The following is a 14541-nucleotide window of genomic DNA, read 5'->3' on the forward strand; positions in this document are numbered from 1 at the left end:
GGCTGGCAGTGGGGTCTGGGAACATGACTAGCAGGTGGGGGGGGGACACTGCTGGGTTGGGCAGGGTGGGGCGGGGAAACCCGGGACTGGACCGTCTCCACCTGGGGCACTTCCCGCAGAATGTCAGGGTTGGAAGGGAGCTCAGGAGTCCCCCCTAAACCGGGACAAGTCACTGCAGGTAAAGTGGGGGGGACGCCCCCCCCAGAGCTGAGATTTGAACTGGCCACGGGCGAAGTGGGGAGGAAACGGGGTCCGGGGGGGGCAGAGCCCGTCTCAGGGAGGTGGGGGACGGGGGGGGGTCACCCGGGCTGCTGCCCGTCGCTGCCGGGAGAGAAAGGGGGCAGGGCGGGAGCGGGGGGGGGCTCCGGGGGGGGGCAGCGGTAAATCCGAGGGGATCTCAGCCCCCCCTTTCCCTCCCCGCCCCTCGGGGGGCCCCGGCTCTTCTCCCCCCCCGGCCATGTCCGGGCTGCGCCGACATTTTCCCTCCGCCCCTTTCCCCAGGTCTCCCCCCGCCCCCGCCCCCGCCCCCGCCCGGCTCCCGAGCCAGGGGCTCTGGGAAATGCCGCCTCTGCGAGCTCTGCCTCTGCGCATGCGGGACCTCCCCCACCCCGCGATGTGCGCATGCCCGGAGCCGGGAAACATGGCGGGGCGGGGTCACATCTCTCCCTGCACTCCTCTCTGTGGGCGGGGCAAAGACAAGGGCTCAGCGTCACTAAACCCTCCTCCGCCTCCGGGAGAGGCTCCAACGGCCGCGCGCGAGCCAGGCAGAGCCGCAGTGCCTCACGCGCTTTCCCAGACCGCCTCGTTATCCCCTTTTACGTCACTTCCGTTCCCGGGAGAGTCAAGAACTACATCTCCCAGCCTGCCCTGGGAGGCGCTTCCGCCCTCTGCAGCGCAGGTAAGGGTCAGCCTGACTCTCCCCGAGCCTCTCATCCCCTCCCGCCGCAGACACCCCCGGCCCACGCCCCTCCCCCACCCGGCGCCCCTCCCCCACCCGGCGCCTCTCAGACCCGCCGCGCCCGGAGCCCCCCGGCCCCGCCCCCCTTGGCCCGCGCCGGGGGCTCCCGAGGCAGCGGCCGGCCCGGCGGCCGGGGAGACCCCGCCCAGCGAGCGAGCCCGGCCGGGGCCGCGCTGGGGCTTCCCCGGAGCCCGCTGGAGCAGCGGGCCGGGGGCTGCCGGAGCCGGTGGGCCCGGGGGGACCCCGCCGTGTGCCCCGGGTGTGCGCGCCCCCGGCGGAGAGCCCCGGTGCCGGGAACCAGCCCCGCCGCCCCGGCCTCCCGCCCCGCGCCCCGGGCTGCCGGCTCGGCTTCGCCCCCCGGCGCCTCAGACAGCCCGGCCCCGCCTGGCGGGCCCCGCTGCCACGGCCCGGGCGGGAGTCCGAGAGAGGCGCCTCCTGCCGGGCCGAGCGGCACGGGGCTGGCCGGGTCGGTGGGAGGGAGCCATTCCTGACCCTTCCCCCGTCGGCTTTTCAGATTGTGCCCCGTTTTCTCTCTGTCTCCAGTGTTCGTTCAGCAACCTCGGATTTGGGGTATTTTCCCACCCGTGTGACCCCCTGCAAATTTTCTTTCTTTCTGTGGGAAATTGTCCTGAATCATTCCCCAGATGAGAAGGGGCTCGATGGGTGCAGCTTGCAGAGCCCTGAGACCCAGCTGGCTCTGGGGTGGGGTGGGGTGGCCATTGTCTGCCAGCAACAAGGCAAGGAAACAGGGGACAGAAGGAGGGAAAAAATCCCATTGGAGACTGTCCAGCCCAAGGTTACACAGTCCTGGCTACTGCTGCCCCCAACTGCCCAACACAGCCCCCCCCAGTCACCTGCCTGCCCCTGCTGCTGCCTCCTCCCCACTGCCAGGGAGTTTCCCTGCTCCATATTCCCCTCACCTACCCTCTTAAAGTACCTCCCCAAAAGGCTCCCTGCTGCCCATGTGGGTGGGAGTGGGGAATTATTACTGTCTGTTTAATGAACTTCCATATTCAATCCCGTCAAACTGTCCAACTACTCTCACTTAACAGAAAATCTCTTCAGATTGGGGTGCTTTTCTCTCATCATCAAATATTTCTTTTTAGACCTATTTCTTCCCCAGTTCTCCAAGATAGATCTAAACTATCCTGTGTGCAGTGCTGTAGTAGCCGTGGTGGTCCCAGGATATTGGCGGCTGCCCCCTTGATTTATATACAGACGTTCCGTGTTATTCTCCATCCCATTCCTTATGAATCTGAACGTGTTAGCTTTTTTGCTGGCAGCTGTGCATTGAGTGGAGCTTTTCACTGATCTGTCTACAGCAACATGCAGATCCCTTTTTTGAGTTGTGTAGCCGATAATATGTTCTGCTGACGCCACTAGGTGTAATGCACATTCATAGGGGTTTCTCCCCTCTTCCTTATTTGTATTTCCTCTCCCTACTAATGTTGGGGTGTCTGCTCCTATAGGTTTGTGTATTAATGATCTTATGATCTTGGGGTCAAATGTGTCAATTTGTTGCCATGGCACTCCTGTTGTCAGACATCTGTGAATGTTCTGTCGAAAAGCCTGTGTTAGCTCATGTTCCTCTGGTTGGCTGATGTCTTTATAGATGAAATTTCCCTTTAGACACTCTGTTTCCAATTCTCCAAACCTTAGGGGTGACTGTTAGGCCATTTGTCTGTGTCAGAGTTCATAGGCCTCAAGCCTTTTGCTAACTGCTCAAGCCAATATCGTACAGGATACAGGCCTGTAGGTTCCTGGCATTACTGCTGCATAAAATAAATGCTAAAGCCGGATCTATGGGCTACATTTGATAGTTAATTTACCCCACAATGTATAAGTAGCTGCAGTTTTTCTCTCCAATGTGCATTGCTTTGCATTTAGAAAGACAAGGTGGGTGAGGTAATATCTTTTATTGGACCCGCTTCACTTGGTGAGAGAGACAAATCTCTGAGCTACACACAGATGTCGTCTTCAGGAGAGTAGCCTAAAAAATTGTCCTCCTTTCTCTCTAGCTATCTATTTCTAATTTAATATTCCCTGAGATTTTTTCCATGTCTCACTAATAATAAAATATTAACATAAAATATCCCGAGATTTTGACCTTTTCTCCAATTTTTGAATATACTTAGAAAAGTTTTGCCGATGTTTCCCATTTTCTCTCCATTTGTCAAATAACAATATGAAATTCACTCTCATTTTACCTCCTTACCTACTATTGATATTAAAATCCCTCACATTTTTCCACTTTCCTTTCTAGTTTGTGAAAATCGATCAAAAATTCTCCTCATTTCCTCCCTTTTCTCTTCCATGTTAAGTCATTAATGTCAGTTGTCAGATTTTGTCTTTTTCCATGTAATTATCAAATGTCTGTTTAAAAAAAACATCTTTTGTTTGGAGATGTTCCCATGTTTAGTTGCAGCAAGTTCTCCTGTTTTGGAGGAATTTGTTGCCTTAGTCATTCTCTATCCTGCCGATTACAGGGAGTTAAAGGGTCAACTTTCTCCTCTCATTTGAGACTCATTTCTTTCCCCCTTTATCTTCATTAAAATGTTTGCTGATGAAAGTGACTTGCCCCATATTTAATACACATCAAAGCCAGAGGCCTCCCCCTCTTTCAGGGAATGGTATCTCCCAGCTGCTCACAGGACAGTTGGCTGGACCCTTTTCTTTTCCTCGGGGGGCACAGGATGAGGGCTCAGTCTGTGCCTGGCTCCTTGCTGCCCAGGCTGTACCCAGAGTGGCTGAGAATCTCCATGCTACTCTGTTAGCCCCTCACCATGTTCACCAGCAGTATCCCAAACGCCCATGACGAATGGCCTCCATGAGGGATGGTTTCATCCAGTGCTGAGATGTAGTCGTCTCTGGAGTGGGTCCCTATTGGCCGTTATCTGCCAGTCACCGGGCATGGAAATTTCTTTTAAAATGTGGCTCCTCCATGCCATGCATTCTCCTGTGAAAGAAGCATCGCCCAGAGCTCCCCACACCTGTGTGAATGGCTGGCAGGGGCTGCTGATAACTTTCTATCCATTTGTAAATTACTGATATGAAATCACGATTGGCTTTGCTTCTCTCCCCGTTTTCAAAACTGGAGGAACTTCAAGTTTGGGAGGGAAAACTTTTGGTGTGAATCCCTCTCAGAAGAATGGGGTGAGGGAGGAGGACTCTGGCCTCATCCCTCCTGAGCCATGTTTCTGGTTTCACTCAGACCAGTGTTAATCGAGAGACACTTCAAGGAAGAAGATGCAGTGACTCCAGATTAATGGGGGCAAATAAAATCAGGATATGTCCCTGTGCGGAGGGGGTTTCAGTTGTTGCTAAAGGGGCGGGGGGAAGCCCTGAGTCTCTGTCTGACTGTGTCTCTCTCTTCTCAGGATGTTAGGGTTGAGCTTCCTGGGTGAGACGCTGCTGCCTGCATTGTGATCTGGGAGCCCAGTCTGAGCAGCTGTTGCTCCCCCGGTGGGGTCTGGGCTCGGGAGTGAGTTGGAGTGAAGCTTCCTCTGTGCCCAGGCAAGGTGAGGACTTTCTCCAGCTGTAATTAGCTCCATGGGCCGCCCTAGGCTCTGCCCACACCACATTTGAGCCAGATACTCCAAGTGATTGATAGAGACCTCCGGGAACATGCTGGGGATGGGTATGAAAGAGACTCTGCACAAATAGCCCCTCCTCACCCCACATCTCTCCTCCCCTTAGCAATTGCAGGAGCCAATCCAGCCATAGGAGAGTGAACACCCAGGAATGGCTGTCTGTCTGCCAGAGGGGGAGGGCCAGGAGATGGGAAACACAAGGAGAAAAGGGAGAGAGAGATTGATAGGGCAGTGGAAGAAATAATTGCGGAGAGAGATTCTCAGATCTCTAACCTGCCCCCACACACTTAACTGCATCATCCCTGGTCAGATTCCCTTTCCAGTGAACAAGGTGAGGTGCAGGGAGAGGAAAAGCCGATTCCTGACTCTCCCTGTGCCCCCGGCTGTGGGAGTGTGCTGCCCTGGGGACAATGTCAAGGGAAATCTTCCAAAGTCTTTCCTTTTGTTCTGCTCTTGTCTCGTATTTGGTTTCCAGACTTTGTTACTGGGAGGGTTTCAAAATGTCTTGGTTTAGTGCTAGTGGGGTGGGCCAGGTCAGTGCTGTAATAAAGTGACCAAACATTTCCTCAGAATAGAATCATAGAACTGTAGGGCTGGAATGAACCATGAGAGGTCATCTAGTCCAGCCCCCAACACTGAGGTGTTTGTCCAACCTGTCCTTAACAACCTCCAATGATGATGAATCCACAACCTCCCTTGGTAACCTATTCCAGTATAGAATTAGCCTTTGTCACAACTGAATCACAAGGCTGGCTCAGATTCAATTTGTGATCCATTATAACCCCCAGATCCTTTTGAGTAGTACTGCCCCCCCTTTTTCTCAGATTCTTGAACCTGGGTATAAAATGTTTGCAAACGTTGCCAGTTTCCCCTGTATTCATTTAGCAAATATTCATGTGATATACACACAGATTTTACCTCATATCACAACTGATATAAAATCCCTCTGATTTTCCACTTTCCTGTCTATAATTTGCAAAATGGATCCAAAATCCCTCCAATTTGCACCCTTTCTCTTTCATTTCTGAACACTGATCTCAAAACTCAGGTTTTGCCTCTTTCTATGTCGTTATCAAATGTCAATTAGGAATCCTGTTGGGGTTGAGGCTGTTTCCCATATTTCTAAATCCCAGCAACTTCTCCTTCCTTGGAGGGAACCTGTGGCCCTTAGTCATTCTCCATCCTGGATGTTGCAGGGGGTTAAAATTGCCCAGTGATCACCTTTCTCCGCTCCTTTGAGAAACATTTTTTCCCTCCTTTATCTCTGTTAAAAGGTTTGCCGAAGAAAGAGACCAGCCACATATTTAATACACATCAAAGCCCTGTCTGGGGGATCAGTGGTTCCCAGCTGGTACCAGGAGAGTTGGCTGGACCCTTTTCTTTTCTCCAGCTGGCACAGGATGAGGAGTCACTCTGGGTGCAGCGTGGGTCTAGAAGTATCCCACACAGCATGACAAATGGTCTCTGTAAGAGGTTGCTTCCTGCCATGCTAAGATGTAGCCACCTCTGGGGTGGATGCATGGTGGCCATTATTTGCTAGTGACAGGGCATGGAAATTTCTTACTTATTTTGCAAAAAGAAAAGGAGTATTTAGAGACTAAGGTGCCACAAGTACTCCTTTTCTTTTTGTGGATACAGACTAACACGGCTGCCACTCTGTTACCTATTTTGGCCCTCCATGCCTTCCACTCTCCTGTTAAAGAAGCATCCCCAAGGGCTCCCTCTGCTTGTGTGACTGGCCGGCAGAGGGTGGTGATAACTTTCTATCCATTTATCAGACACTGAGGTAACACTGTTCCGGGGGGGGGTGGGTGGGTGTGTGTGTGTGTGTGTGTGTGTGTGGCATGTCTGTGTGGGGAGATTGCAGCTGGAGCTTAAGGGTCATTGTGGTAGGGGGAGGCCTCTGGGTGACTGGGCAGGGGGTACCCTAGTCAGGTTGGTGGGTTCTGGAGGTTTGAGGTTTTGGGGGGTGGTTCTGATGTGCCCAGCCCTGAGGCTATGGGTCCTGGAGGTGGGTGTCACTGGGGCCTGTTGGCTGCAGAACAGTGGGGGTGGGGGCATCTTGGGGAGGCTGGGCAGGGGGTTAGAGGGTGCCTGGTGCTGTGCCAGGGGCTCTGTCTGGGCTTCCCCCCCTGGCTCCTGGGATCATTGCCATGCCCGGTGCACAGAGCTGGGGCGGGGAGTTCTGGCAGTAGGTCGGGGGATGCCAGGCAGACAGGGTGCGGGGTCCCACTGTAAAGCATCAGGGGGTCTCTGGCAAACGGCATGGCAGATTCTGCTGAAGGGCAGGTGGGAATCCCAGGCAGGCAGTGAGGGACTGAGTTCCCAGGTGGGGGGAGTCCCTGGCTGCTGGGGACTCTTGGTGGAGGGAATCCTTTGGGATTCTCAGGCTGGCAGTGAAGGTCTGGTGGGGGTTCCCTGGCTGGTGGGGCTCTGAGAAGCATCTGGGGTCCCTGGCCAGGGACTATGGGGGCTGGGTCCCAGGGAATACCTGGTGGGACTCTGGCTGGGGGGGTCCGGGCTTTGGATACTGGGGGGGTGTCTGGGGGACCCTGGCTGGGGGGGCTGCTACTAACCATGCTCAGTCTCCTTGATCAGCTTGTGTCAGAATCCTGGCTCCAAGCACTGCCTGTCATTCCTCAGCCGTGCCCAGTCACTGTGGTAACTTTCTATCCACTTATCAAACACAGATTTTGCTTTTCTCCTCTCTTGAAAACTGCAGGAACTTCCGGTTCCGTTGGGAAAATTCGTGCCCCCAGTCCTTGCCCTATATCTGGGGGGTAAGGGAGGTAGAAAGGGGGTTAGCATTGCCACACAGTGGTCTCATCCACAGCATTCTGGACTCATTCTTTCTGAAATCTGGTTTCATTAAGACCATTGTTAAACCAGAGTCACTGCATGGAAAGGCAAGGAGTGACTCCAGATGGACAGTGGGGCAAATGAGATTAGCAATTCTCCCTGTGAGGAGGTGCTCTCATTAACTGCTCTCCCCAGAGAACTAAAGGCGGGAATGCTGCTCAAACACACTGTCCCTCTCTGCTCAGGATATTGGGGTTCAGCTTCCTGGGTCACACATTGCAACCTTCATTGTGATCTGGGAGACCCAGTGGGGGTTCTGTGCTGGGAAGTGACCTTAATTAAAGCTGCTTCTCTGCCTGGCCCAGGTGATGACTTTCTCCAGCTGGTACTAGCCCTATAGGCCCTGTTAATACTAAATTCTGAGCCAGAGACTCCAGGTAACTAAAAGAAACCAAGGGAAAATGCTGGGGTCTGGCATTAAAATGACTCCACACAAACAGCGTCCCGTGCCCCCATCCCCCCATTTCTCCTCCCATTAGCAATTGCAGGGACAAATCCAGCCATGGGGAGCAAACAACCCAGGAATGGGACTTTCGTACCAGGTGGGCAGGGAAAAGGAGATAGAAAGAGAGACTGAAAAGGGCTGAGGGAGAGAAGAGTTTTGAGAGAGATTTCCAGATATCTAATCTGTCCAGACAGATTAATTACTGCACCCTGGGTAGAGTCACTTTCCTGTGGACAAGATGAGCATCAGACAGGGGAAAGCCCAGTTCCTGACTCCATGTCCCTCTTGCTGGGGTGTGGCTGCCATGAGGTCCGTGTCAGACGGAATCATCGAAAGTGACTCCTTTGGTTCTCCTTTTTTTGAGCATTTTGTTCAAAGACTTTGTTACGGGATGTGGTGAGGGAGAAGAGAGGTTAAAAATGTGTCCTTGGGCTTAGCCTGGCAGGAGGGGCCAGGTCTGCAGTGTAATAAAGAGGTCAAGCATTTTTCCAGCATGGCAGAATCTAGGATATCTGTCTGCAGGGAAAGGGCCTGGGGGAAGCATGATGTGAAATTAACTAAAGCCTGTTCTGAAACCTCCAGAATTTCCCTTCTCACCCGGCCAGGCTGCAGAATGACGTCCATGTTTCGCTCCAGTTCATTCCATCCTCCCATGGGACAGGGGAGAGAAATGGCTGCAGAGGAGCCAGTTCATGTAGGAATTATTGGGGGGTTCCTGGTGGGTTCCTGCAGGAGGGAGGGGGCAGCAAATACGCCGGAGATGGGAAGGTTTGCACCGTCTGGGTTGGAGGTTGGAGCGGGGCAGGAAATTCCCAGGGTGGAGAAAGGGAGAAGGACGGGGGTGGCAAAGCTGCTGGGAGTTGTTTAATAAGTGGCCTAGATTCTAGGAACAGACCCATGAGGTTCAGAGGTGGAAATGCCCTAATTTGTGAAACAGAAAATAACCCACCTATATGGAGCTGGGAAAACTCACCAGACTCATAGTGCTAGAGCCTGACCCGACTAACCAGCAGCTGCTGTGAGAGATGAAGGGGGCACCCACCAGTCAGGTTTGGGGAGATTCCCCTCCCTTCATATCCAGCTCCTCACAATGAGGAGGGTGTTGGGCTTCCTAGCAAGGAGCTCTCCCTGGACCCTGCTAGGGGCTCCATCTCCTGTATCAATCTGTGGCTAGTAGGTGTGTGGTGGATCTGCTAGGAGAGAGGAGGGGCTCTCTCTTCGTCCCCTCACCCTGGTGTTTCCTGGATGCTCTGAGTAGGGTGGGGGTGGGCCTCTGTTGACTGTGAGCCTCCCAGAGCTTCCATTTCATTGGCTCCTCTCCCCCACGACTAGTGGGGCTGTGAGTAGGGCAGCAGGTACTGAGTGTTGGACTGTTGCTCTTTCAGGGGCTGGTGACCTTTGAGGAGGTGGCGGTGTATTTCACTAGGGAAGAGTGGGCTCTGCTGGACCCCGATCAGAGAGCCCTCTACAGAGACGTCATGCAGGAGAATTATGAGAATGTGACCTCGCTGGGTAAGGGTTCCTGTCCCCTCTCTTCTTGGAAGGGGAAATGAAGAGATAAGGTTCACGCCAGCCCCACAATGCCATCTCTACTCTGTCCTGTTTCAGCATTACCCCAATATGCAAGTGACACACACACTGCCAGAGACCCTCCCCTACTGCAGAACACTTTGGCAATAGAGCACAGGAGCAGTATTGCACAGTGTCAAATATCTCTTCTTTGCACAAGTAAAACTGGGGGTTAGGTCCAGCATAACCAACAGAAGCTTCCTACCCCTGGCCTTCTCTCAAACCCTGAGCCTACTCCACCCAGACCAGAATGTGCTTGGGGTGTAAGAAGCAGGCTGCTGGAGTCAGAGCTGCTGGTCCAGGGTTACTTATCACAGAGAGACTCAGTGCGTCCGTGAACGCTGGTGGGGGGTATCCAGACAGGGGAGCTCCAGCAGCAGAACCTTGAATATCACCCGGGATTACAGATGACACAACTCCTCATTGATCTGGATTGTACCCCAGCATGTGAAAATGACTTAGGTTGGTAGCGAAGCTTCTTGAGACCTGGAGAGTCTTGCTCTCCCATCACCATGTGTAATAGCCATAATCTCTCTTCTCTGCAGGCATCTTGGATTTTTGAGTCCCCCATTGCCAAAGTCACATGACCCCGATTCTTATTTTTCACATTCTGCTTTTCCAGACTAATTAGAGTCTGTTGCTCCTGAATTATAGCTTATAATTTTCTAGTGTTCATAGAATATCAGGGTTGGAAGGGACCTCAGGAGGTCATCTAGTTCAACCCCCTGCTCAAAGCGGGACCAGTCCCCACCTAAATCATCCCAGCCAGGGCTTTGTAAAACCTGACCTTAAAAACCTCTAAGGAAGGAGATTCCACCACCTCCCCAGGAAACCCATTCCAGTCCTTCACCCCCCTCCTAGTGAAGAATTTTTTCCTAATATTCAACTTTAACCTCCCCCACTGGAACTTGAGACCATTGCTCCTTGTTCTGCCATCTGCCACCACTGAGAATAGCCTAGCTCCATCCTCTTTGGAACCCCCTTTCAGGTAGTTGAAAGCAGCTATCAAATCCCCCCTCCAAAGGCAAACTTGGAGATGCTGGGGATTCAACCCAGGGCCTCATACATGCAAAGCATGTGCTCTACCACTGAGCTACATCCAAAAACTAGAAGTAGCTAAGGACAAACATCCACTTGTCCTTGTTGAACCTCCTCAGGTTTATTTTGGCCCAATCCTCTAATTTGTCTAGGTCCCTCTGTATCCTATCCCTACCCTCCAGCGTATCTACCTCTCCTCCCAGTTTAGTGTCATCTTCAGACTTGCTGAGGGTGCAATCCACGGCATCCTCCAGATTATTAATGAAGGTTTTGAACAAAACCGACCCCAGGACTGACCTTTTTGGGCACTCCGCTTGATACCGGCAGCCAACCAGACATGGAGCCATTGATCACTACCTGATGATCTAGCCAGCTTTCTATCCACCTTTATAGTCCATTCATCGAGCCCGTACTTCTTTAACTTGCTGGCAAGAATACTGTGGGAGACCGTATCAAAAGCTTTGCTAAAGTCAAGGAATAACACATCCACTGTTTTCCCCTCATCCACAGAGCAAGTTATCTCATCATAGAACGCAATTAGATTAGTCTGGCATGACTTGCCCTTGGTGAATCCATGCTGACTGTTCCTGATCACTTCTTTGTCGTTGAAGTGCTTCAAAATTGGTTCTGTGGTTTTTTCAGGGACTGAGGTGAGGCTGACTGGCCTGTAGATCCCCAGATCCTCCTCCTTCCCTTTTTAAAAGATGGGCACTACATTTGCCTTTTTCCAGTTGTCCGGGACCTCCCCCGATCGCCATGAGTTTTCAAAGATAATGGCCAATGGCTCTGCAATCACATCCACCAACTCCTTTAGCACGCTTGGATGCAGTGCTTCCGGCCACATGGACTTGTGCTCGTCCAGCTCTTCTAAATAGTTCTAAACCACTTCTTTCTCCACAGAGGGCTGGTCACCTCCTCCCCATACTGTGCTGCCCACTGCAGTAATCCGGGAGCTGGCCTTGTTCGTGAAGACAGAGGCAAAAAAAGCATTGAGTACATTAGCTTTTTCCACATCGTCTGTCATTAGGGTGCCTCCCATATTCAGTAAGGGTCCCACGCTTTCCTTGACCACCTTCTTTAGAATAATAAAATTATCATTTTATATGTATAGTTGGGATTATGTTTTCCAATGGGCTGTAATATGTGTTATCCTGACATCTAGGACTGCTGAGATCCTGCATTCAGTAATATCCCTGCCCTTCATGTTCCCTTTCTCCACTGAACCCCACCAGCCCATGCTTACTGTTCCCAGCTTCCCCAGGACTCTCTCATTGTCTCTGGACCTCTCTGTCAGCAAGAAGCAGTTCCAGGGAGACTTGTCCTCTCTCTGGGGTCTTCGATTTCTGGGACATGGATTTACTTTCTCTGTGTTTTAGGAGACTTTTTGAAATTGAGTGTCTGTGACATTAACCACAGTACAATCTGTACTGTTGAACAGCTGTTTCCCCTCAGTTCCCCAAGCTGGGGTGCCTTTTACACTGCTTTACTGTGAGAACAGCCACTCCTGGGCAGTTAACACACAGTCTCCAGCATGTAACTCGCTCCCAGGTACACTGTATTGAGTGCTGCTAGTCAGCCACTCACAAATTACAGTGCACCACAGGAGAACCCCAGAAAATTCTCTGGTCCCAGACTTTCCTCCAGAAATGTGCATCTTGCACTGTCCAGCACACTACTGAGCAACGCCAGCTCATATGAAGTCTGTCATTTCATCAGTGAAAAATGACATGCCCCAGCCTTGTTATCCCAAATGGAGTTTCCAACACACTTTAATCCAAACACACTGGTTAGATAAAACAATAAAACAAAATTGTTAACAACTGAAAAAAAGATTTTAAGTGACTACAGGTAATGTGGCATAAAAGTCAGAATTGTTTACCCGGGGTTGGACTAGATGACCTCCTGGGGTCCCTTCCAACCCTGATATTCTATGAAAAGAAATGCAAGATGAAACACTAAATGTCTACTTAACAAGCTAAAATGGATTCAAAGCAAATATTTCTCTCACCATATGCTGAGCCAGGCTGACTTTCCTTTCAGCTAGGACTCCCCCTAACGCGCCCCTGCCCCCCAAGTTCAGTTCTTCAGGAGTTGTCATGAACGGAGGGAAATGGGGGAGAGAGAGAGTCCCAAGCATTTTCCTCCCCTCTTTTTATAATTCAGTCCTTTGGACTAGAAACAACTTCAATTCTCAGCTGAGTCATGGTGACAGGCTGTCTGTTGTAGATATGAGCTTCAAGTGGTCCCTGTAATGGACTGTAAATGTCTTCTTCACACCTTCTCCCTGCCGGAGAATGGCTATTTGACCAGCTGTTTGCCTTGCTGTCTCTGAAGAACTCCTCTGTGGGTGTTCTTCAGATTTGTAACTTTTTCAGTAATATCACACAGTAAAACCTCATAACTTTAGATACAGTGTTACTACACATTTTAACAGGAGGATAATAGTCAGTAGATTATGCGTTTTCAAATGATACCTCACAAGCCAGACTATGTACAAAATTGGTCATAATTTTCTAGAAGAGTGAACATAGGGGTACAGACGGATACAGTGTCTGTCTGTGTGTGTTCCCAGCAGGTATGTGGGTATTTCAGTCCCTCATAAGCAGAGTGTTTGGCATCTTCAAGGACCTGGGGAGATGGTCCTGGGAATTCACTGGTTTACTAAGTGTGACACTGTCTGAAATTGTAAGACACTTTATTATTATTTATTTATTTTTATTATTAATACCAATATGATAAATTGCAATGAATCGTACTAGATATGCCATGTAATTTGTCAGTGAAAATGTTATGATTTTCTAAGTATGATTTTCTTTCTATGTTTGTATCACCTTTGTATTGTGAGTTATAGATATGTAGGGTATATCTGTATTTCTAGACTTGTGCAGTGTTTCTGGGTGACACATGCAGACATATTGGCGTCAGCAGTGCCTAGCCGGTTTGATAGCCCATCCAGGGTCATCAGCTGTACAATGAACCCATGTAAAGGACTAATGGGATACATCTGTTGAGTCAGCAAGACATGCAGGGGTATGCCTGTGTACTGAGAACTCCAAGGCTTTTCCATGCCATGTGCTGTGAAGCTTGTGTTTGGGACACAGGAAGTACAAGCCACATGGCAAAAGTAATATAAAGGGCAGCTGAATCAACTCCATTTTGTCTTCAATCCCTCTTCCTACCTCTGGAGCAACTTTTCTACAAACTAAGCTTTAAACAAAGGACTGAATGACCCATCCCACCTGTGGATATGTTCCAGATGGACTTTGAAGCCAGCAACTCACCAGTACTGCTAAGAACCTGATATATAGATTTCTAAATGTATCTGACTGCTTTCCCATTTAACAACTCCCTTCTTTGTTTCTTTTATAATAAACTTTTAGTTTAGATGCTAAAGGATTGGCAGGCAGCATGGTATTTTATGTAAGATCCAAACCTATACTGACCTGGTAATGTGGCTGAAACTTTGGAGTCAGAAGAATATTTTGTCTATTTCTGCACAGTTTTTAAATAACCTCTCACTGTACTGGACTTAGGTGCTGATTGGGAGTCAGAGAACTGGAATGCAATAAAGGGGGCTGTGTGATTTCTTTTTTCAGCTTCTTGATAACCAATGTGGGTGATCGGAAGGTACTGTTTGTGACTGGTCGGTGAATTTAACTTCAGTGTTAACCACCAGTTTTAGGAGCATCTGCTCTCCCTTTTTCAGCCTCCCCTGACGTTGGCATTTGCAGTGAGGACTGCCCATGGCACACCAGGTCACACTAAGTACTGAAGTTAAATTAATAGAATGTTTGTTTTTTTTATGACAAAGTCTTATGAAACCAACTGTACTCCTTGGTTTTCTTTCATCTAAGTAGGGTTTCCAGTATCCAAACCTGATGTGATCTCCCAGGTGGAACAAGGGGAAGAGTCATGGGTCCCAGACCTCCAGGGTTCAGAGGAAAGAGAGATCCTGAGAGCACCCTACACAGGTGAGGAAACATTAAACCAACTCAAAATCTGTAAGTGCCTGAAGAAAATATCTGGGATGCCCTACAAAGCCCTTGGGAGGTCTTCAGTTCATTATTGTCCCTAGCAGGGGT

General features: G+C 50.5%; 3 protein-coding genes and 1 non-coding gene across 18 annotated transcripts in view; 1 reads left to right on the top strand and 3 right to left on the bottom strand.

The window, feature by feature from the left end:
- The window catches only part of LOC102943236 (zinc finger protein 883), a 2438435-nt gene that overhangs the window by 1029737 nt on the left and 1394157 nt on the right, over positions 1–14541 (top strand). The window contains exons 1-4 of one of the 2 annotated variants that reach the window (XM_043537230.1): positions 4000–4476; positions 8435–8546; positions 9238–9364; positions 14317–14430. In XM_043537230.1, the coding sequence (XP_043393165.1) occupies positions 8466–8546; positions 9238–9364; positions 14317–14430 (322 nt within the window). In that variant the 5' untranslated portion in view covers positions 4000–4476; positions 8435–8465. Of the gene's footprint in view, positions 899–3999; positions 4477–8434; positions 8547–9237; positions 9365–14313; positions 14431–14541 lie in introns of those variants that run through there. The other variant, XM_043537233.1, reaches the window with a different exon arrangement.
- The window catches only part of LOC114020163 (zinc finger protein 501), a 1907800-nt gene that overhangs the window by 995738 nt on the left and 897521 nt on the right, over positions 1–14541 (bottom strand). The window lies entirely within an intron of this gene.
- Positions 1–14541, bottom strand: part of LOC119564595 (zinc finger protein 883) — a 1467279-nt gene that overhangs the window by 147537 nt on the left and 1305201 nt on the right. The gene's annotated exons all lie outside the window — the stretch shown is intronic.
- Positions 10453–10522, bottom strand: TRNAA-UGC. The gene has a single exon. It is a non-coding gene; the product is annotated as a tRNA-Ala (tRNA).

Source organism: Chelonia mydas, chromosome 28 (assembly GCF_015237465.2).
Source record: "Chelonia mydas isolate rCheMyd1 chromosome 28, rCheMyd1.pri.v2, whole genome shotgun sequence".
Taxonomy (NCBI): Eukaryota; Metazoa; Chordata; order Testudines; family Cheloniidae; genus Chelonia; species Chelonia mydas.